Below are 23,061 nucleotides of genomic sequence, written 5' to 3'. Positions count from 1 at the left end.
TTGCCAGCACCTGTTGATCAACTTCTGCTGTGTCCAATTACAACAGAAGTGGGACTCTGGTAGCAGACGTGCGCCCCCCAGTGGTGGAAGTGCAAAAATCACATTTATATACACGTGATTTTGCACAGAACCTCCACCCTGTAGCAGTAAAAATGCTATTGGGTGGACAGCAAGTGGTTAATATATCACCTTTTGGGTGTCTTAAAAGTCCACATAGTATATTTTTGGTTTCTTTATTCCTTCCCTTTAAATGGTTAGCTTTGAAGAGTAACTCCACTTTTTTTTTTTTTTTTTTTATTAACAAAAGACAAACTCCTCTGGGTGATCTATGTACATCATTGCAGGGATTTTAACAAACTTTGTTGCAGATTTCCACCTTTTGTTATTCTGAAGAAACAGCTGTTTGTCTGTGTCCATTTGCAGAGTGAACCTGTATGGGAGTGATTTTATAATTATCAATCACCTGCAGCTCTCTGAGGAAAACAGCAGGGTCTGCATCCCTTTAGCCATTATTTCCATTTGGGAGTATCTCACTAAAAATTTAATTTTTGTTGCAGGGGATAACCAAAATCTGACTTGTATCTTAGTGTAGACTTCTGAGAAAATCAGTTAGCCAACCACACAAGCAGAAAATGACATTTATGGGTAGTGTTCTGTACACCGTGTACAGAGCGCCTCCAGGTTGCCATATTGCACTGCAGAAAATTACAGAGCTGCAGATTGAAAAGGAAAGGCAATTTTTATTAACATTCAATTACAATATGACTTGCATAGCAATTTTATACACTATATATTGTGCTATTTGTTTTCCCAAGAAAGTAGAACCACTCTTTAACGTTTCCTAAACGCAAAAATTGTTTAAAAAGTTTAATCTACAAATATTTTGCCTTTACGGTTATTTATGGTTGTGCAAGGCATGGGCTGGCTTCCTGGGAGGAGTTAAGCAAATATTAATATACCTTGATGGGTGGATGGGGGAATGGGCTTTCCTAGACAGGCATTGTTGGCATTCACACTACCTTAGATAATGCCCACACATGATTCTGAGCCTCTGATTCCAGTGAACAAAAATGGGGCACCATGACAGTCAGTTTGGGGAGGAAAAGGCCAAGATAATGCTAGACATCCTCCAGCCAGGAAATGAGGCAGGATCTATCTGAATTTCTGCAGATTCTGAGAACTTCACAGTAAATCAGAAAATAGGAAATCCACATAAGAAGTTTCAGTTCAGGAGAGGTGCCTGTACAACTGTGCAAGCCTAAAAGGAAAGGCTGGAAGTAATCTTCAAGAAATAATGTGCTCTTTTTAGACAAATAGTTATTTTAGGACATAAAAGTAATGACAAGATTCAGACACATTCTTTATGGAAGTTAGTGTTTATTGACGTGGTTTGTTTTCCAATTTGAACATTCCCACACAACACACAAAGGGATCTTGCAGGTTAAACTTGATTCTGTGCATAGTGCAGTAGAAATTATAAAGGACAAAAAAGAAAAAAAAAACAAAAAAAACAATTTAATGGAAATAATGAACTCAGGAGAACAGAAGAATATAACAGACGCACGACCACAGGTTACCAGAACCTTAAAAATCTGCCGAGAATGAAATTTGAGATGATGGTGCAATTGCAAACATTAATTTTACAAGCAGTAGAGACACGGGGAGTTCACACTCCAAACATCTGCAGCTTCCCCTCCCACCCTGCACGTTACTGAGCGAGATTTTGTGTCTACGCTCGGCTCTGCCACACAGTGTTTAGTTACTTCTGGACCCAAAACCACAAAGTTCAAAGCTGGTCAGCGCCTTCCTGACATGCATCACCCTCCAAAAATCTTGTTCTTGGCACCGATCGCAGATGACGCGGAGCGAACGAGTAAAGTGCAATAATACCTATTTGGCAAGGCAAGCCCGCGCAGAACCCCCTGATGGTTATAGATTGACCCCCTTTAATGAAACAACAGCGCGGGTATCAGTGTCAAGAACAAGAAAAGCGCTACCTATCATATCAAGAGATACTGGCCGAGGAGCTAAAAATAATTAAAAAAAAAATAAAAACATCAGTAGTACATTTTAGCTTTTCACGAGCGGAATTTAAAATAAGAACTGAAAAGGTATCCAGTCTATCGCAGTGAGGAGACATCAGCTGAGTGTGGCAGTGACCCCCCTCCTCCTCGCTACAAACAGGAAGAATCACAAACTTACACACTCTAACAAGTCTTAACGTTTCCGTCTGCAGCGTTGTTGGCTTAATTGCATCCATTTTTTTTTTTATATGATTTTTGTTTTTCTTAAATAATCTGACGGAATAGAAAGAAGCAAAATCCACAAACATTCTACAGATAGAAAGGAACTTTCCCCCTCCCCCCCATTCATATATATATATATTTATATATATTTATACTTTATGTAGGAGACACACACAAGAAATCTGAATGTTGAGCTGTTTTCTGATTAATAAAAAAAACAAAAAAAAAATCTCTACATCTTACAAGATCAGCAATAAAATATTCAGTGAAGATTCAGATATTAACTCTATTCTGTCACCCGTTTAAAAGAATGGAAAAAAAACAAACAAAAAAAACAATTACATTTTTCAGGAAGTGATCATTAAAGAGTCCGTGAGCGCCCGGGGAGGCAGGCAAGCTCTCTCCTCAACATAATTGGTCTGCAGTGAAACCCAAATCGATGCCCTGCCCCCATCATCTTTGGCCCCAATACCCACTAAGCCCACCCTATGGACCCAACTGCCCCTCCCCAATCATCCCCGGCCAGAGTCGTCCTCAGATCTGCATTTGCTCCAGATATTTGTATGTTGGGTTTTCATAGCCGTGGTTCTGCATCTTGTTCAGGTGGCGTTCTTCTGGGGTCAACATTGGATCCACCTGGAAAACAAAATGGAGGTGGTTTAGGATGACAAAGGAGGAGGAAGAAAACAAGCAGTGTAGGTCTGAAAAATGGAAAAAAAAAAAACAAAAAAAAAACAAAACAAAAAACTCTACTCTACACAAGCTAATAGGAGGTTTATGTGCCATGGTGATGCCACAGTGTGTGAGGGACTTGAGACACCTCTACCCCCCACTAGCTGAACTCCAGACAGATATGATCATTTTTGGAAAGGTCATTTTATACCCTTAAGCAATATTTTTTCTATTTTCTGTTCAGTTATCCTCCAAATGATAAATCCCAAGTTAAACCATGATAACGGCTCAATATCCTTTATTTCTGTTTTATACATCCAGTAGTCACCATGCCCACCATCTCTCCAGCCACAGGTTGTATTACCTCATTATTATACAGGATTTATATAGCGCCAACAGTTTGTTCAGCGCTTTACAATATAAAGGGAGACAATACAGCAACAATACAGTTCAATATAAAGAGGGTTAGGAGGGCCCTGCTCCTTGGAGCTTACAATCTAAGAGGGAGGGGCTGGTGGTACAAAAGATAACTGTGGGGACTGGTAGGAGGAATAGAAGTTTCCGTTATTAGCTGAGGGCAGGATAGGCTTCCCTGAAGAGATAGGTTTTCCGAGATCGCCTAAAAGTGGGCAGAGTAGGTGATAGTCTGATAGATTGGAGTAGAGAGTTCCAGAGGATGGAGGAGGCTCTGGAGAAGTCCTGGAGACGAGCATAGGGGGAGGAGACAAGGCAGCTAGAGCACAGGAGGTCATTCGAGGAGCAGAGAGGACGGTTTGGGTGATATTTTGAGACAAGATGTAATTTGGGCCAGAGTTATAAATAGCTTTATAAGTTGTTAATGTTTTGAATTTTATCCGTTGGGCAATGGGAAGCCAGTGGAGGGATTGGCAGAGAGGGGGGGCAGATACAGAAGGGTTAGTAAGGTGGATGGGTCTGGCAGCAGCATTCATGATAGACTGAAGAGGGGATAGCCTTCGATGAGGTAGGTCAATGAGGAGGGAGTTACAATAGTCAGGGCGAGAGATAACAAGGGAGTGAATAAGTTGCTTAGTGGTTTCAGAGGTATATTCAGTGAATAGGAATGTAATTATGTCATCACTAACTGTAGTGGGAGGACTCAGGAATATCAGACTCCCAGTCTGACCTGCCCATTAATATACATTTGATTTACAGGCCAGGAGCTTCCTGGTTGAGTCCGCTCACCACAACCTATCACTGAGTGGAAACGATTGGCAGGATATGCAAATGCCACTCCAACTATTGACCACAAATCCAACCATATTCATGCTCAGTGCCAGCTGCTATTCCCAATGTATGATGGGAATTGTCTGTTCCAGCAACCCAGCAACGGTGATAAGGCACATCAGCGATTCAGTAGTTCCTCCTGCCAATGACTGAGCATTGCTTTGGTTTCGGATTCAAAGTAGATTTTAGAAATTAGAATACAGTTTGCAGTTTGGCTTTAAAATGAGAAGTAGGGCCAAAACTCTTTTGTGTCTTTAGTTCTGCACTTCTGTGACCCAGGACGACACAGATTAAAAGGTTCTTAAGGGACACTGGAATTCAGAAACAATCAGGTTATACTGAAACTTTCAGGAGTTTGGGACACTGGCAAAACAAAAATCTGTAAGCCAGCCCATGTATAACTTTTCATTTGTGAAAAAGCAATACACAGGACCAGCAAAAAACACAGATGGGATGGACTAAAGAAAAAAAATTGTATATTCTTTTTCACTGAGGGACATGGGTATTCAGAAAGTCTGAATAAAAGATGGGCAATAGCTACTGACAGATACAGGACAAGTAAACATCCGTATTCAGGACTGCTGTAAGGACCAAACACCAAAATCTGAATCCAAGGATTTAAAATCCCCTGCAAGACATGGGAGGATATTAGTGACCAAGGAAAAGCCACAGAGAACCTGATTTTCAAGAGCAGGAGAAAAAAAATACCAAAAAAAATACAAAAAAAAAAACCAAAACAAAAAACCACACAACAAACATCGCCACCAAGGGGAATGGAAAAAAAAAAATCACCAAAATCAGGTGGATCATAGCTACCTGCTAAGGAATACATGGGCCAACAATGTGAAGTGGTTTAAAAAAAATAACAGGCACATTTTTCTAGTAGAACAGATCCCCAGTAGGAACTCTGGTAAAAACAGGCCCATAAAAGCAGACCAGCCAGTCAACAAGCAAAAGACCCAAAGCCTTACACTTCCAATCCTTGAAAATCAGGGAACGAAGCAATGGTTTCTTCTTGCTCAACAGATGAGGTACATCTAGGAGTAAAAACCTCTCCCTTTGGAGTTGAGGAGAGCTAGATGGCAATGCATTGTCCCAAAGGAAGATTGTGCAGTGAGTAGCACTCATCATCCAGCGTAAGGGAAGTCACTCATCTTGTCACTGGGGAAAAGCCCGAACCATCTCAGATGTGAAGGTCTTACAACACTTAAGTGAATTCAACAGAGTCCTGGTCAAGAAACCAACTCAAAGTTGGAACCTTCAAAGAAAATGGGACCAGCTGTTCTGGGGCACTGGACTTAAGCCTCAGGTATGGGAATCACCCCTTGGGTGAGCAGATCACTCCATTCACAGACTAATGGGTTACACCAGGGATATCTTGGTTCACAGAAACTATCTGGATGTCTAGAAACAGGTCCAGGCTTTCAAATACAAAGGGGTAGGCCTAAGAAGAAGTCAATGAGAAAAGCAGAGCCTGTTAGAAGGGTTGTCCCCCAAAGGAATGGGAAATTTGCCAACAATGAGGGGTGCAGACCCCTTTAACAAAGTCTCACTGTACAGCCTTGTGCAGCCTACAGAACAATAGTTACCCAAACAAGACACCTGTGAAGTCCCACCTAGTCAAAGCATGCAGGTATTAGGCCCATCAGAAGAGCTCCAACTGCAAAAGTCCAGAAAGCTGACCCTCTTTATGCAAGGTCCTCAAGCATTCTGCAATGGGGATGTCAGGAGAAGGAACTAGGTTGGACATAAGGTCCAGTGCTATGAGAAATAGCAGATGCCTCTGAAGGACACTGAGGAGTCAGGTATTTGAAAGAGAAGTAGCATGAACTGGTTCTAGCCCACCATGTAAGCCAGGTAGTACATTTGGAGAAGGGGTATGCTGAGGAGTACTAAGTACCATAAGGAAATGTAGGACTGTGCAGGGAATAACTTCTGAAACCAAAGTTCCCACTAACAGGAACAAGGGGTCCCAAGGTACAGGATATCCAAGAAGACCTGGGCAGATGTGCAGTGGCATAAGAACAAGGAAGGGCAGCTGAAGATGTCGAAAACAAGGGGTTAGCCTATGGGCTAAAAGGTGTGTCCTGAGCACCAAATACCATCTAGATGTACAAGCAGCCCCCCATTTGTAAAAGTGAGTAAACAACTTCACTGCTGGCTTCAAGGCCCGCAGAAATGTCTTTTAAACTGCAGTGGTTAGGGTTAATCCTCCAGGTGCAGGGTAAATAGGTACTGCATCAAAAAGGTCTAAAACAACCATTTGTAAATCTTATGCAAAGCCATGAGACTGCGGTGCCCCAAAAACAAATCTATTCAGAGATAGACTGTTTGGACTTTGAATCAAACTGAGACTGGGACCCCTGTTACTATCTCTATTTCAAAGGTTCAAATGGGGTCCTTGCTATGGCAATGGTGGTTGCCCAGCAGCGCAAATAGTGAGGTAGCTCCCAGTGCTTCAGTCTGACCCCATCTTCACATTCAGAGTCGCACCTGGGGCTGTGGACCCAGAAAGCACTCACTTTGCAGCCAACTAGTACAGTAAACAGAGATCTGGAAAGAGCCACAGTACAGAGCATGATATCATATTCCAGCCTAGCCTTGCACATCCAGCCCAGAAGGGTCTTGGTATGGCCTCCAAAGATAATAATTGGGAAACAATGACTTGGATAGTTGCTATACGGAGGCCAGGTCAAAGAGCAGTATAACGAGGAATCTTGATTGAAGGGACCAAGGAAAAAATCCAGAAAGTAAGGAAGACTAGCATAAAATTACACTTTTATTTTAGCAGAACTAAATAAAAAGATACTCAACCTTCTAGAACACTAGCAAAAAACTAAGGCATGCCAGAAGTAAGGGATTATCCAAAGGCTGGTTTACAACACTTCGGTTTAATGTCTCAACCTCCTGTAAGTGACAGTATAACCTAATTGTTTCTGAATTCCTGTGTCCCTCAATGGATGATAAAGAACATCATGGTACATTTTCTTTGAACACAGCGGATACACACTCCAATCAGGTTGTATGTAGCCAGTCAAGACCTATCACATGACTACAAGACCCCATACACTTGAATCACGACAGATCAGAGTTTGGTCACATGATCTCACCTCCACAATACCATGGCTGATGGTGCCATACTGTCTCTTCCTCAGCAGGACCAGGCTGATGACGATGATGGTGGCAATTGCCACAGCGATGACCAGGAGTCCAATCAAAGTGCTGCTGCTGAAGCTGAATTCGTTACGCAAACTCTCTGTCTCCTGCGGGGCAGAGATGAGAAATTCGATGAGAACACAGAACATAATCAGCACAGCATGAAAAAAAAAAAAAAGTGTCAACATGGCATGCTGATTTACACCCCAATGTAGTAACTAACTGCAGGGTATGATTTTAGGTTTGCTTCACATGAGCTGTCCTGCAGAACAAGTTTGTGCATGATGATGCCAGATAGGAAATATCTGAAAGTCCCATCTGCCAAGAATCCTCTCAGCTACATTTGTCCTTTGTAACCAGCATGAGCTGTTCAGTGCAGCTCCACGGTGACCAGAGCATAGCTATTTGATATCCCCTGCAAGACTACATCTGATTTGTGGGTGGATAGCAGCACAAAAAACAGTTCTTAACCTGGCAAAAAAAGATTCCTCCAATCACACAAACAAGGCAGAAGAAGGGAAACCCGCAGCTGTCAGGATACACTGATAAGCAGCAGCTGTAGCCGCTGATCAATAAATATTTTCTAACATGTCCCTTCAACAGGAGTTGATCAAATTATTGATTTCTGTTGATCAACTTCTGATCGAACAATGGTTGGTCCCCGCTGAACCAGACTCATTTCAATACTGTGTGGCCACCTTTAGGTCAATATGTCCAAAACAGGCTCATACTGGATGGTCAGCTATCTGCTAGTACAGGAAAGCATTCTGCTTGCGATTAATTTATAAATTCTGAGTGATTAGATTCCAGAATAAACCCAGTAGAACTGTATGTATAAAACAGTATTGTTGCCAAAAAGCAATCACCCTAACAGGCTCAACAGAATTATGAAAAATACTAATATTTCAGCACTTTGCTTAAGTATTCACATCCCAGAGTTTGACATTTCAAAGCGTCATAACCTAATTCTAATATTTACTTTTTGATTTACACAATATAAAAAGGCGCCTGACAACTTTCCTTGTGACACAAAAGCATTATTTGTGGCCATTGGCTGTTGGCTGGAAGTCTAGAGGAAGACCAACAGGTGGCTTCATAACAAGTTTGCAGCAAGAAAATTAAAAACATAACTGCAAGCAAGATGGGACAAACGGTATGAAGAGGACAGTGTCCAGAGCACCGCTTTAAATAATTGAGAGTAATTCCAGGACTGCGAATGTCCGTAATCTCTTCAGTGTGCAAAACCCAGTACAGGCTATGGACTTCCATTAATAAATGACACAGCTAAACTCTTCGGATCCTGTGCCTGGAACCATCCAGTGCTTCACCCACCGTGTATGTTACATGTGGGGTGAAGCCAGGCACAGAGAAAAAGAACACACTTGAGACCCCTTCTTTTTAATAAGCGGACCACCACCGATCTACAGAGCTGTTCTCAACATCTAACAGCATTCTGCTATATGTATGCTGCATCCCAGTGACTGAGCATCTGCCTGAATAAAGGAAGAAACCTGACCATTTGTACATACCGGCTCGTCTGCCAACCCGCTGACCCTCTCAGCATTGAAGATCATTTCCTTAACATCCAGGGTCTCATCGATCACCTGTGACAAAACACAGACAAGTAAATAGAAGCTGGGGAAGCACACAGCAGATGGAAAACAGAACAACCTAAATGAGAGTTTCCCCTCATGGAGGGTTGTTGGCGCTATAAAGACAGAATTCGGATTTCCCGCACAGTTAAAATGCATAGTAGGGGGTCATACAATGTGTTCTTTATCAGCCAATTTAGGCTGAAGGAGTCACACCAAAGGCTTCCAATATAAGGGAACAGGAAGTTTAAAAAACACACCCGTAAATAACACTAATCTCTTTACAATTACCCACAAGTCCTCCCTCCATTATCTTACATGAGAGAACTAGCGAATCATCTATTCACTTTTCCTGCACAAGATTTAAGAGTCCAGAAGGGAGGAAACTCACCACTTTCTTGTCAGCTTTGCTCTTGCTGTTGAGAATTTTCTCTTCGGCTCCGATCAGAGGCTTGTTGTCAGCCATTCCAGATCCTGGGCAGAGAGAATTGCTATCAGAAGTCTGACATATTCAGTAGTTAATGGAAAACATAGATTTTTCCTGGAGGAGCAGCCATGTGCGAGACAAAGCAACTTAGCTGTAATGCAGCAACGTGGCCTCTAATCGCCCAATTCAAATCTATCCTGGTCACCGCTCAATATGCAGACAGAGGCCTGATCCCTTACCATCCACTGTGGTTCCATCTGCCGGTCACTACTTTCCTGTAGTGGAGGGAACTAAAGCCAGCAAAGAGACCAGTCATCTGACACACTTGAAGTGTGTAGGGTGTTAAATTCTGTCATATAGAAGAATGAAAATTCCAAGTATAGCTGGTGGGACAGGCAGTTATAAAATATCTTTTGCAGTTACTTTAAAAATGGCTGCATCACTGTAGCATGTCACAATACACAAAGTACCCCCTGGCTAGAACATATCTATGACCCCTACAAAGAGGATACCAGACAAGCTCAGCCCACCCATACTAGCTAATCCTCTGAAAACTTTGCAAGTTACACTGGAAGAATCTGTTGATCTGCATTTAGTAATGTGATGACAGCATGAAGTAATACATGCCAAAGCAGGCAAAAAAAAAAAACTTGCTAAATAAAACCTTCCTTACTAGCAGAACCCAGTGTAGTTTCCTTCTATCTCATCAATCACGATTTCACCTTCTTAGGTACCACCTCTTTCCAGGGATGGACAGCAGACTGGGCTACTGCAGATGTGACCAAACCAAAAAAAATCCCCAGTCTATGAATTCTGTAGTTGGAGATGCTGCCATACTGCTACAGAGTGTGCCCAACCTACTCTATAAACCTGCACCAAGAATTATCTTTTTAGTAGAATAATCCTAATACACGAATTACAATATTAATACACAAAGGGAAGGAGCAGGGAACCCCAACATAATGAGGGCAGGGCTGTCCTAGCAATGGATACCAATGATGTGCATCACAGTGGGCAGATTGGCAAGAAAATGACTACATTACACTGGTGCACTCTACTACTTCACTTTTTCCTTTTGTGTAAGAAGTGTGCTCCTCTTTATGGCTAAGCTGCATGTGCTGCAATCTTACTGGACAAACTACTAACCACAGTCATTTCTATGGGAGAGCAGGAAATTTTGATATTGCAACATCGCAATTGTCTGGAGAGTTCTAGGTTACTCTAGCTACATATTGTTACTATTTATCCTAAGCGCTGTGCGTAGACCAGATCCAGCTGATTTATTTGAAGTTTTTCTGAGTATCATATTATGGCATTTTTTTTTTTCTTTAATATGATGCGCTAGATCCGAACCCTAACTTAACCCTCAAGGATAATGAACAAGAAAACCTAAGACAGGATGCAGCCAGTATTGCGGGTACACAGGATATTACATGAGATGCTACAAAGGTGCAAACACTGTCTGTGGCCAGGATACTGCATTACGTACGCTTACTTCGTCACATGGTTGCAGCTCATGAAATATTAAAAAACCCCAATCTACCCCACTCCTAAATCATACAAAAATGGTTAGAGATTGGATGATAACCGAGGAAATGGGAGCAGGAATAACGCCCCTTCACCAGGAGGAAGTCAGCAACTCACCGAAGAGAACCAGGAACCAGAATCAAGTGATCACCATGAGCATTGATTAGATTGGAAAAAGGTCATCCTGCGGAGAACGTGATATTTCAGAATTTGGTGGATTCTATGTTCCTGGGTCTGAACATCCTAAATTTCTGCCTGTGTTCCCAGGTCTGATCATCATTTAATATGAGGGTCCCTCTGCCTGCTGGATTTTCCAGTTTACTTCATAACAGAGAAAGCAGCAGCAGCAAGAGGGAAGACACTTAAATTTGAGAATTTTGGCTGGAGTACCCATAAGTCGGTGCCCCAGTCCACCAAGCTTCACCTATATATGAAATATCACTTTCCAGTAGGCTCACCCTTTATTTGTGTAGGAGAATATAGGAATTGCTGTCTTCAGCAGACGGTAAAAGAGTCACTTATGGAAACCAAAGTGAGGTGACAGATGGGATGGGGACAGTGCGAGAGAACAACCAACCTTTTCTGACTGGCAGGTAGGAGTCCCGTGACGCTTCTAGACAGAGGGGGGAGGGGTGAGGAAATGGGGAATAAGGAAAACAAAAGATAGAAAAGCAGAAAAAAGATTAAAAATAACTAAAAGGTTTGTGGAAGCATCAGGATTCACGCGTGAACTCAGCCAAGTCCCCGCCCCCTGCGACACGCCGCTGTGCTCAAAGCTTTCCAGTGGCTCTGGCAGGAAGGAGGGTTCATGCAGCACAATGTGCGTGTAAGAGTGGAGGCAGTGACGACGGCAGAACAGCATTGTGGGAGCGAGTCCCTTCCATCATCTACAGAGTACACTGACAGCGATGGAGGGGGAAGGTCACATGAGCTACACAAATCGCAATGTTGTCCAGAGGTTCACACATTTAGCTGTGAATAAAAATGGTAAGGAATACGGAAGTGTACACACAGAATACACACACTTAATAAATGTTCTAGGGCAGGATGTAAGAATGCAAAAATCACTTCTACATTGTACATTTACGATGACATTCCCAAAGAAGCGGCAATGAGAAACTACGACTGTGTTCCCTTTGCATGTTTGACTGCATGGAGTCAAGCACTCCGGGATCTCTAAATATCACATTGTAATATGAATCCACAAACGGGGAAAAACGTGATGCAGTGAAATGTCTTGTGTCACTTTTTTGAACACAAATTCCCTTTAAAGCTAAACTCCAGTATTCAGCCAACATCTACCCTTGAAGTGGGGGCCTCCCTACACTACAAGGGTTAACTGTCTAGTCTAGGGGGTGCACGGATAATTCACATTACTTGATTCCTGTCTCTGGTAAGCTTCCTCAATCCATGTGACCGGTCCATGGCTGCCACATCTCTAAGGCACTCTCAGCCGGTGTTGCATGCTCACAGCCTTCTCCATATACAAACACAGAATTAATAGCCATGTGCTGCACAGGACGATGCTGAGGCATGGCCTACGGCTTCGGAGAGAAAAGAACAGTGCAGGAGCCTGCCGGACTGAGGGATAGGGTAACACCCCCTAACCCTGCACCCCAGACTAGAGGAGCAATTGTCCAATTACTAGAGTTTAGCTTTATCAGTGACAAAAAGAAAAGAATATTGTCAACCAAATATTGTTATTACTCAGCAACTCACCTCTTACTACTGACATACTGAAGTTATACAGATCCACTGGCTTTGGGCGGGATTAGTCTGCATTTAAAGGAAACATCCACCTTCAAGTAGTAGTAAGCGTCACTTTTTCTCTTGTACCTACATATAAGTCTATATAATCAGGCTTACCTGTAGGTACAGTAAATATCTCCTAAATGCGCACTGTTTAGGAGATACTTGCATAGCAGCTGGTGACGTCATATCGGCATGCCGTCCATTGAGAGAGCTGTGCCAAAGGAGTCAAATCATTCAAAATGACCATTGAAATGGCCGGAGCCCACGAACCAGGAAGAATGACCGGGTGAAGATGGAAGCCCTGTCAGCAGTGACAATGCGCCACTGGAGGGCTTCGTTTTAAGGAAAATTCCTCATAATGTGCTAGTATACGATGCATACTAGTGTATTATGACATTATCTTGCTGGGTCCCATTTTTGTCTGCAATTTACTACCGCTTTGAAGTGCATTATCCAAGCTTCATCCTGCCGTTCTCTACAATAGTTTTGTTCATATAACCTCTGATATTGCCCGACTGACCTGCTGACAGGAGAGTGTTTCAGCCTCTGGTGCTCCCAGCAATGCTCTGGAATCTGGTATGTATGAGGGTAGATGTGACAGAGCAGAACACCATTCTAGGGGGCCTGTACCCAGCTGGAGACTTGGAAGGCCAGATCACATTGTGATTAACACTGCAAGAGTCAGATCAGACTGGCAATGGGGGACCCCAAACCACACAGTGTTTTGCTCAGCAGCATCCAATGTAGTCACATTCAGAAAGTTTAACATTTTCCTCTAAGCCAGACATAGATGGATCGAATTTCAGCCGGTTCAGCAGGGACCGGCCAAGATCAGATCCATCTATGGCCAAGCTGGTTGTAATGAAGTTGATCCATCAATCAACTTCAGTGCAACCAGCCTGATTATTTTTTTTTAATGCGATCACTGCCGGCAGCTATAGTCGCCAGTAGTGATCACGTTGTGTTGGCAGGGAGTCTGTAGACCTGCGGAAGGGATTCCCTGACTTACTTTGCTGATGAGGAAATTGAGATATTTTATTTCTTTCCACCAATGGTAATCTATGGACTGCTTTAGAGTTTTTTTATGCTATTTACATTATACACTGTCCCATTACAGATTTCACTGATTTTAAGTCACCTTTCAGGATTTTAATTCACTACTAATGCATTTATTATCTATAGTATTTTTGAATAATGATTACTTAATCCAGTTTTTCATAAGATGGTTTTTGTCATTATCACTATTAGTTATAATTGAAAATTCTTTTCTGTTTTATTAGAGTTTGACAAAATTCATACCAAAAATGAATAAATTGTATCAGATTTTTTTTCACACACACACAAATGATTGAAACATTATAAGATTTCATATGTTTTTATATCGGTTTGGTTGGACCTAAGAAGGGAGGAAATCTTTGAACCCCCAAAATGTTTAATTTCTGTGAACAAATATCAATATTAAAAGTTTTGTTTGACACTTTCGTGGGACTTTATACTCCTTTAAGAGGAGCCTTATTAAAATCTGACTGATTTATTGATTGTTTTACTCCAGCACCTCACTTATACTTCTCCCACATTCATAAAATTGTAGCGGGGATGGTGCTCTGAATGTAATAGCTGTAATAGCCCCTAAATCTTTAGAATTCTCCCAATTCGAAGTACGCTGCAAACTGTAAAATACCTTCAGATTCAGTGATTGCTGGGAATGTTTTGACCTGGAAAGGGCGGTACGGTTTCCCTTCTCTCACGGGAGTTTCCTCGCTTTCCTCAGAGCTCACCCGCACGTCACCCTGTGACTCGGAGAAAGAGGATGTAAACTGGTCCATGTCTGCCTTCTGCTCTTGCAAGAGTTCATCTGTATGGGAAGAGAATAGAAGGAATGGCATACCTCGTGCCTCAGCCACCAAGAGAGATCACACAACATTGAGCGCAATTACCAATCTCATCCTGGATCTGTTCGGCCACATATGGCACTTTGTAGAGGAGGGACAGACTCTGGTTCATCCGCTCTTCAATTACATGGAGATGGGTCATCACCTACAATGCAGCACACGTAAGTCACCATGTGATGGTTATATCTTAGTCTTTGTAAAATGGAAGTGGCGAGTCATACATATTTGGGTTTGGGGAAAATAATATCTTCACATGAGCACCAGATACCTTCAAAAAATCCTGTTTGTGCACCAACTGATCCCTTCCATGAGCCAACAAGCCACAAAAGCCCTTTGGCGGAGCTTACAAACACATGAAACTTTTGAAGGACAACTTGGTATGGTCAATGTTTAGGGTGTGATGTGTCCTATTGTACAGTTCTGGACAGACTGATTGTAAGCCACCAGCTACTAATTTAACATGAGGCTCCAGTATTTATTTTAAACACAAATTTCCGAGATTTAGTGAAAGCGTTTGAAAGACATTCAAGGGGTTATACCACGGCTCCACTCAGATACGGTTTCACGGGTATGGAAAAGTCACGTGCACAATAACTGCACTTTTCAATTTCATTAGCTCCTCTAATGATTCAGAGGCTAGTCAGGATGCTGAATGACTAAATTGTACAAGGTTGAATTTGTTTTTCACATCTGCCTCTTGTAGAGCCATCATTTGGCCCCAACAAGTCAAAATTGTGAGTTAGAGCTGTAACTACAAAAGATGAGGTCACTGATGTTACCTCGGGAAGATGAAGGAAATCTGCACTGGACCTTCCTGGGTGTGTATAGCAGGACTGCAATCAATAAACGTCATAACGTACATCTTAGCAGCCATTTTATGCTCAAGATGAATTGATCTGAAGTCATGACGAATGCACCACTAGAGGGAGCAAGCAGCGTGCCACACAGGAGCCATGGTACACAAAGCAGAGGGGAAAGACAAATAGAGGTGGAGGACTGACACCTGACATGTTTATAAGAAAATACCTGGAAGACTACACAGCCTTGTAATATGAAGCTTTGACAGGCCGGCAAGACCTTAACAATGGAAGGAGCAGCGGTTCCATTGTTCTAAAGAACCATTAACTGTGACTGCTCATATCTAGGAGGGTTGCCAGGACAATCTATCCCCCCAGCACTGCCATGAACATGAACGCTCTACTTACCCAAGCCTCATAATAGCCTTGTTCAATACTGCACAATACCCGGGGGCCCTGGGACCTCTGCTGCTGTTTACACAGCAGTTATTTATTTACAGCCTCTGAAAAACTGCTAACCTGATACTGACCTGCCAAAATATGTGGCCCCACCAGGAGAATTGCCATAAACACCATTAAACCATCTGCACATACATAGCTTCTGCCAATTTCCTACCTGCGACTTCATTTGTGCCGCCTTCTCTGGATCCACGGTCAGAACATGCTCATAATGGCGGATGGTGTGCAGCCTGTCCTTGTTCTCTGCACGAACATACTTTTTCAAAGCCTGCAGGATACGGTGAGGCTGCAAAAGATCCAGATTGATTAATAACATGTGAACTGGGAAAATAAATTGTAATAATTGTAGGGCAGAGCTGCAGTGCTACATGATAGGTTTATCATTTAAAAAAGACATATCACCACTACTTTAAACTCATTGAATACCCCGGGGGACCAAGAACACATAGCACTTGGTCCTGTTCCGATCGGTGCTATGGTTGCTGAGCAAATATGAATCACAATGAGCTGCCCCTTCCCCTACTGCTGTTTGACCACACTGCTCAGCAGGAGACACGTGAGGTCTGAGTGTCTGCATGCCCTGGAGATGAGCTAGCATAGCAGGAGGGGTCAGCTCAGATCAGAACACAAATGGCCAACTAGTACATGGTGGAAAGAGGGCAGTGGCTACAGTGCCTTCATTCACCACAGTGGGGGAGGACTCGGCTTGGATCATACACAGGACAAGCTGCCAGCAAGGTAGGGGGTGGCCACAGTGCCTTCATTCACATTAGGGGAAGGGGTAACCTCGGATCACAGAACAAGCAGAGATCCAGTACATGGAGCAGAGGGGAAAGTGGCTACAGTGCTGTGCTTTAGCTCTCCATAGAAAGGCCCATCAATTGGGCTTCATCCTGAGGGGGAACGGACAACCAGCATAACAGACATAAGGATGTGTTTTTATTGCATAATGCAGCCAGTGATCAACATTAAATTTTAAGTTGTGATACTCCTTTACACATAATATTTAGGGAAAAAAAATATATATATTTATTATTAGGGATGCACTGAAATTTCGGCCACCGAAACATATCGGCCGAAAATAGCTCTATTGGCATTTTGCCGATAGGAAAATGTAGCCGATACAGGGAACTGTGTGGACTGCAGATGTGAATGGGGGGCAAGGGAAGAAAGGCAAGAGGAACAGTGTATACAGTGACTGGCTGTCACTATTTGTCAGTGTCGGTTTTTAAATGCAATTGCTGGGGGGTTTTATTTTTCTTCACTATAGCTCAGAGAATCATCTGTCACTATCCCCAGCTAAAAGAAACAGTTTCTTTTTAATTTCCTTATGGAGCTAAAGGAAACAAAGTTTCATTCATTCTCTGAGCAATGGTGAAGAAAAAAAAAACAAGCCAACAATTCCATTTAAAAACCGGCACTGACATATAGTGACAGCACCTCTTTGTATACACTGTTACCTCACTGTATACACTGCTCCTCTCCTGCCCCCTCCTTGCACACACTGCCCCACCTCCCCCTGCCTCCTACAAAGATGGCCTGTCACTCATATGCTATCACATAGGGGACTATTGATCACCTATGTATGAATGTGACTTAGGGACCTTAGATTGTACGCCCCTTGAGGGTTAGGGACTGATGTGAATGTACAATATATATGTAAAGCACTGCGTAAATTGACGGTGCTATATAAGTACCTGTAACAAATAAAAAAATGTGATAGTAATAAAATCATAAGTTGAAAAAAAAAATAAATACAAATATACATGCAAGTAGAAAAAAAAATTGGAGCCTCCCCACCCCCACATACGCAGATATTTCGGTCACATGCTTTCTGAATTTTTGGTATTGGTTTCGGCAGCAGAATTTTTATTTCGCTGTAACACACACACAGTATATGTATGTCTGTGTGTCTTAAGCTAAATTTTAGCAATGTGTAGAAATACTTCAAATGTGTCTTTGTAGAATTTGTAATTTTATTAGTCACAAAGAGGCGGCCATGTTGGCTCAGCCACTTGCCTACTGGGGCAATAATTTAATTATTTGCACATGGTAAAATCTGCATTTTTCCTGGAAATTAGTGTAAACCGCACTAATAGTATATATTTTCTAGAAGAGACCCTGGAGATTAAAAATGTTGGTAGTTGCAATTTTTTTAGGTCTAATAATATTTGTGCAGTTATTAATCAATCATATTTTCAGGAAAAAATGCACTAAAATGAATTTAAGTGCAAGCACACAGTATTATGGCCATTTTTGGAAACCTATGAGATGGTGTTGCATTGAGAATTTAGATACCAAACATGTCAAGACTTAAACCCTCACCTTGTAAAACAGCCCATTCAATTTAATATAGAAAAGAAAGGCAAAACATTTATGTATACAAGTAAAAAACAAACAAAAAAAAAACATTATAAATAACCTTTTCCCTGTTTTAGAAGTTATCACATTCCCACTAAGCTCCTTATATGGCTGAGAACAGAGGTGGGGAAGGGCAAACAGCAGGACACTGAACTTGCCAGTGAATGTGTTTGTGGCTCTCATGACAAGTCTCTTATGTGATAGCATGGGCAGGTGACAGGTACTCTTTATGGAGACACTGGGGGTCTAATGGACCCCCACTGTCTTCCCTGCCCTCCAATTAAGCTATCCAAACACAGACCATGTTCAAATTGCCGCATCTATGGCTACAACAGCAGAAGAATGACAGCTGTGACCCCAGAAGTGACATAAAACACATTGCTTCTGTGGGCATTCATCGCAGGAGGGATAGGGGAACTTGGGGGGCACCCATTTGAGAGCCTTGAAAAAGTGATTAAGTGGCTCTAGAGCTGCTCAATCACTTATCAGAAAGCCCTTTGCCCCTTAAAGCTGGTACCAAGTTTACAGCTGCAACAGCTATGTGCTTGATTTAACTACTCATCTACCATGCCATTTATAAATTAGTACCATGGTAGACAAGTGGTTAATATATATGCATGCTATGCATCCCTGACTAAAAGAGGCAAGGTCACCAAGTCCTGAACGGTAGTCCTGAACATGGTAGTGTCTTCAATAGGCCTCCCCAGTGACTGTATTCTGCTTTTCCCTCTTTTGTGCAAATCTCCTCAGACTTAATTGAATAAAAAAAAAAAACAAAAAAAAAAACTTTAAATTTAGACAATTTACCCTTAATTATGATGTGTAAAAAAAAAAAAAAAAAAAAAAAAAAAAAAAGTTACTCACACGAGGGGGCTCAGCCTGCAGGGCTGACAGGTAGTTCTCCAGGGCAATGCGGCGTCTATCATTCAGCATGGCCTCCACACGCTCTAAGTGGGTCTCCACAAGCTGCTGCTTCTCATGTGCTGCCTCCTTCTCTAGGGCCTTCACCGTGGCCTGGTAATGCTAGAAAGACAAGTGAATTACCGACAAGGACAATTTATATCTTACTAATGTCACTGATTCAGGACGCCAGAGCCTCCATCCCAGCACAGGGTTAAAATTCCATTAGACGGCTCTCAGGTGAATGTCATTAGCTGCTGCTGCTTTTACTGCCCGACATTCCTCATTATAGCGGATACTCATTAACCGTGACTCCGATAATTACAAAGTCACCCGCAGCAAGTCTTACAATTACACTTCACTGGCTTTAAAGGTGACAGAAGGACGTGATGGAAAGAAAGGATACTAATGAAACTCTCAACACAAAACCAACACTTCAGATTGAGAACCCAGTACAAGTGGATCATGTCTGATCCTAAAGTACAAGCTGCAAAATCAAGAGGAAACTAATACAGAGCTGGAAAAGTGCTGCAGAAAGGCTGCGATATGCAGGAGAAACAAGCTCAGATGGCTTTTTTTCCTCGATGCCAAGAAGATGAACAGACAAGGATGACTTCTAGATCATGCACAAATCTAGACTCTTCAGCCAGTTTCTTGCTTTGCTTGCATCAACCCAAAATGCAAAACATCAATACTATATAAAGCAATGCAGGCAGGATCAATTAAGCATTTGGGTGGGGAAACAGAATCTAGAAGTCTCAAATTTAAAGAAAACAAGAAATGCTGTGTCTGCACTTCACTTGAAGCCGCATCAGAAACCCCTTCAGTTCCTTCTGTTCCCAGGGAGCAAAGTGCATTTACTAGTTTGTTCTCCACTTGGACAGGTATTGCGGATGCTGAGGAGTGTGGTTGACAGTGCTCCCCCATCTGCCCATTACTTGACAGTGCTCCCCCATCTGCCCATTACCTGACAGTGCTCCCCCATCTGCCCATTACCTGACAGTGCTCCCCCATCTGCCCATTACCTGACAGTGCTCCCCCATCTGCCCATTACCTGACAGTGCTCCCCCATCTGCCCATTACCTGACAGTGCTCCCCCATCTGCCCATTACCTGACAGTGCTCCCCCATCTGCCCATTACCTGACAGTGCTCCCCCATCTGCCCATTACCTGACAGTGCTCCCCCATCTGCCCATTACCTGACAGTGCTCCCCCATCTGCCCATTACCTGACAGTGCTCCCCCATCTGCCCATTACCTGACAGTGCTCCCCCATCTGCCCATTACCTGACAGTGCTCCCCCATCTGCCCATTACCTGACAGTGCTCCCCCATCTGCCCATTACCTGACAGTGCTCCCCCATCTGCCCATTACCTGACAGTGCTCCCCCATCTGCCCATTACCTGACAGTGCTCCCCCATCTGCCCATTACCTGACAGTGCTCCCCCATCTGCCCATTACCTGACAGTGCTCCCCCATCTGCCCATTACCTGACAGTGCTCCCCCATCTGCCCATTACCTGACAGTGCTCCCCCATCTGCCCATTACCTGACAGTGCTCCCCCATCTGCCCATTACCTGACAGTGCTCCCCCATCTGCCCATTACCTGACAGTGCTCCCTCATCTGCCCATTACCTGACAGTGCTCCCCCATCTGCCCATTACCTGACAGTGCTCCCCCATCTGCCCATTACCTGACAGTGCTCCCCCATCTGCCCATTACCTGACAGTGCTCCCCCATCTGCCCATTACCTGACAGTGCTCCCCCATCTGCCCATTACCTGACAGTGCTCCCCCATCTGCCCATTACCTGGGTACACAGGGCAGCACAGGATTTCTATAAGGATCGACAAGTAATTTTTGCACCTAAACAGACGCAACACACTTTCAATGGTATATTTAACAAACCAAAATGGGAGCAAATTAGAAAAGTAAATTTTTACAGTTTACATCCACTTTAAGCATGTCTGGATTATGATGCAGTGTCCTGAAATATCCCGGGAAATAGAGATACCGGGTACCTAACCTTTGTTTTTTGGTTAAACTATGTAACCACATGCTGGCTCCTAAACCTGGAATAGAGAGCCACTGACCTGCATCAGGGTTTGTTTTTCAGCTTTTGGCATGTTCTTGGCCTGGCGTTCAGCTTCCTCCCACTCTTTCTTGGCCTGCATGAAGGAGATGGAGAATTAGAACACAGATATCCCAATACAGCAGGACAGCCTTCCCTGCTCACAGGCCCTGGACTTACCCGGTCCATTCTGTTGCGGTGTCGCACCTCAAGTTGCTCTTTGGCTTTCTGGAAGCGAGCGTGCTCATTGTCATCAGCTGGGGTCTCTAGATAGATGTCCACATCATCAGGTGGAGCAGAGGTGGCAGGGACTGGAGAAAAGAAAGACTCATTATTTAGGAGTGTTCTATGCAGCAACAACAAATCCCCGGCCTGGACAGTGGATTAGGACATTAGAGGCAGCAAAGCGGCAGAAGGTAAGAAATAAGCACAACGTTCGTTCATGCACAACAATCACACAGCAAGATCTGAAGTGTGGAGGATGTGCTTTGTTAGTATAACAAGATGGCAACCTGTAGATTCAGGGACCCCATCGCATCCCATCCACAAACAGCAGCTACAAAGCACGCTGGACAACTCCAATGCTGCAGAATGTTTCACCCGGCGCAGGAAGGCCACAATACGTTAAGGCTTTTGCATACAAATGGCCAAGTCAGTTCAAGGTAACTGCCGAAAAATCGCCTCCCCCAGGTGCAATGCACAGCTTCCTAATAATGTCAATGGCTGTATTCTGCTGTACTCGAGTATATGGCGCTATTGCAAACACAAGTACAGCGTACAGGTGTATGAAAAAAATTGAAACCAAACTTAAAAAAAAAAAAGTAATATGCCCATATACAGGGGAACAGCAGTGCACAGTAAATCATGTCAATCAGAGGTTGTACACACTGTACCTGGGTGGAGGAAATATGCCGACAATTGCGTTGAATAGGGTGTGTCGCCCACACGCAAAAGCCCTTAGATGCATATCTGCATTGTTACATGGCAAGAAAAAAACAACAATTCAACCTTAACCTGCAATTTCAGGTTGTATCTCTGTCCTTAGAGGTCACAAAAAATAAATGTGAAGAATCCCAAAGCTGAGCATAGAAATTACAGATCCAGACTACCATAACCAAACTGATGCCCAACACTGCTCCATCTCAAATAAAGAACAATTAAAACATATCAATTTATTCCAGATTAATGTTTGGTGACAAATTGAACTTTGGTGTGCAGTAATCCCCAGCAGCCAATAAATGAAAAGATATAATCAATTTGGGTTGCAAAGTAATGATAGCAATTATGTGATTGGTTACCTCCTACTCCCCCCTCCCGGTTTTCTCTTCTGTATGGTGAGATTAAGAGAGTGGGAAAAGCATGACAACTGAACTTTGTAGTGTGTGCTGCCTGATACAATGATACGTTCCCAGGGGAGGAGAGCTCGGACATCGTGTCCGATCACATATCATTTCTCCATGGCACACAATGGCTCCCGTGTCTGTCAGGAATATCAGTCGCAGCAATGCCAGGCAGACAGCCAGGTGAGGGGTCACAGCACCAGACACGGGACGAATCGGCTCCCCACCAACTACAATGACACTGTAATCCAGAGAACTGGGAACTTTTGTTTCTTTTCATCAAAAGGTAACTAAGGTTATGAAATGAGCACAAGAGTTACTTATTTTGAAGTATTATTTCCCAGATTTGTAGTCACTCATTGTAGCGACTTTCTGCATGAGCAAGTGCACCAGGCTCCTAACATATACAATGTTTAAGGGTGACCATAAATTGACAGAATTTTGGCCAATTCAGCTGGGACTGGCTGTGATTTGATGTCTTGACTTCAGTACAATTTTTTGAATGCGATTACTAACAGTGGCTACAGCTGCTTGGGGTGATCATTGTTTTCAGCTGGCAAGGAAGGCTCCCCGCCGGCAGAATATAATAGAGCTGCGAGAGAGATTCCCCCATTAACACTGACTGT

The 23,061-nt window shown here is 43.1% G+C and overlaps 1 protein-coding gene across 4 annotated transcripts in view; it reads right to left on the bottom strand.

Moving 5' to 3' along the window:
- Positions 1 to 1,357: 1,357 nt before the first annotated feature.
- Positions 1,358 to 23,061, bottom strand: part of APLP2 (amyloid beta precursor like protein 2) — a 104,648-nt gene continuing 82,944 nt past the window's right edge. For 2 of the 4 annotated variants that reach the window (XM_089660082.1, XM_089660085.1), the window contains 11 exons: positions 21,276 to 21,406; positions 21,118 to 21,192; positions 18,991 to 19,149; positions 15,923 to 16,051; positions 14,555 to 14,654; positions 14,299 to 14,472; positions 11,443 to 11,478; positions 9,303 to 9,385; positions 8,849 to 8,923; positions 7,274 to 7,426; positions 1,358 to 2,882 (listed from right to left, as the gene is read on the bottom strand). In XM_089660082.1, the coding sequence (XP_089516208.1) occupies positions 2,781 to 2,882; positions 7,274 to 7,426; positions 8,849 to 8,923; positions 9,303 to 9,385; positions 11,443 to 11,478; positions 14,299 to 14,472; positions 14,555 to 14,654; positions 15,923 to 16,051; positions 18,991 to 19,149; positions 21,118 to 21,192; positions 21,276 to 21,406 (1,217 nt within the window). In that variant the 3' untranslated portion in view covers positions 1,358 to 2,780. The remainder of the gene's footprint in view (positions 2,883 to 7,273; positions 7,427 to 8,848; positions 8,924 to 9,302; positions 9,386 to 11,442; positions 11,479 to 14,298; positions 14,473 to 14,554; positions 14,655 to 15,922; positions 16,052 to 18,990; positions 19,150 to 21,117; positions 21,193 to 21,275; positions 21,407 to 23,061) is intronic. The other 2 variants (XM_089660083.1, XM_089660086.1) reach the window with 1 other exon arrangement.

This window comes from Staurois parvus, unplaced genomic scaffold (genome assembly GCF_062004578.1).
Source record: "Staurois parvus isolate SC_StPar_1 unplaced genomic scaffold, SC_StPar_1.0 ptg001200l, whole genome shotgun sequence".
Taxonomy (NCBI): domain Eukaryota; kingdom Metazoa; phylum Chordata; class Amphibia; order Anura; family Ranidae; genus Staurois; species Staurois parvus.
The sequence above is the reverse complement of the archived record's forward strand: the minus strand, read 5'-3'. Positions and strand labels throughout refer to the sequence as shown.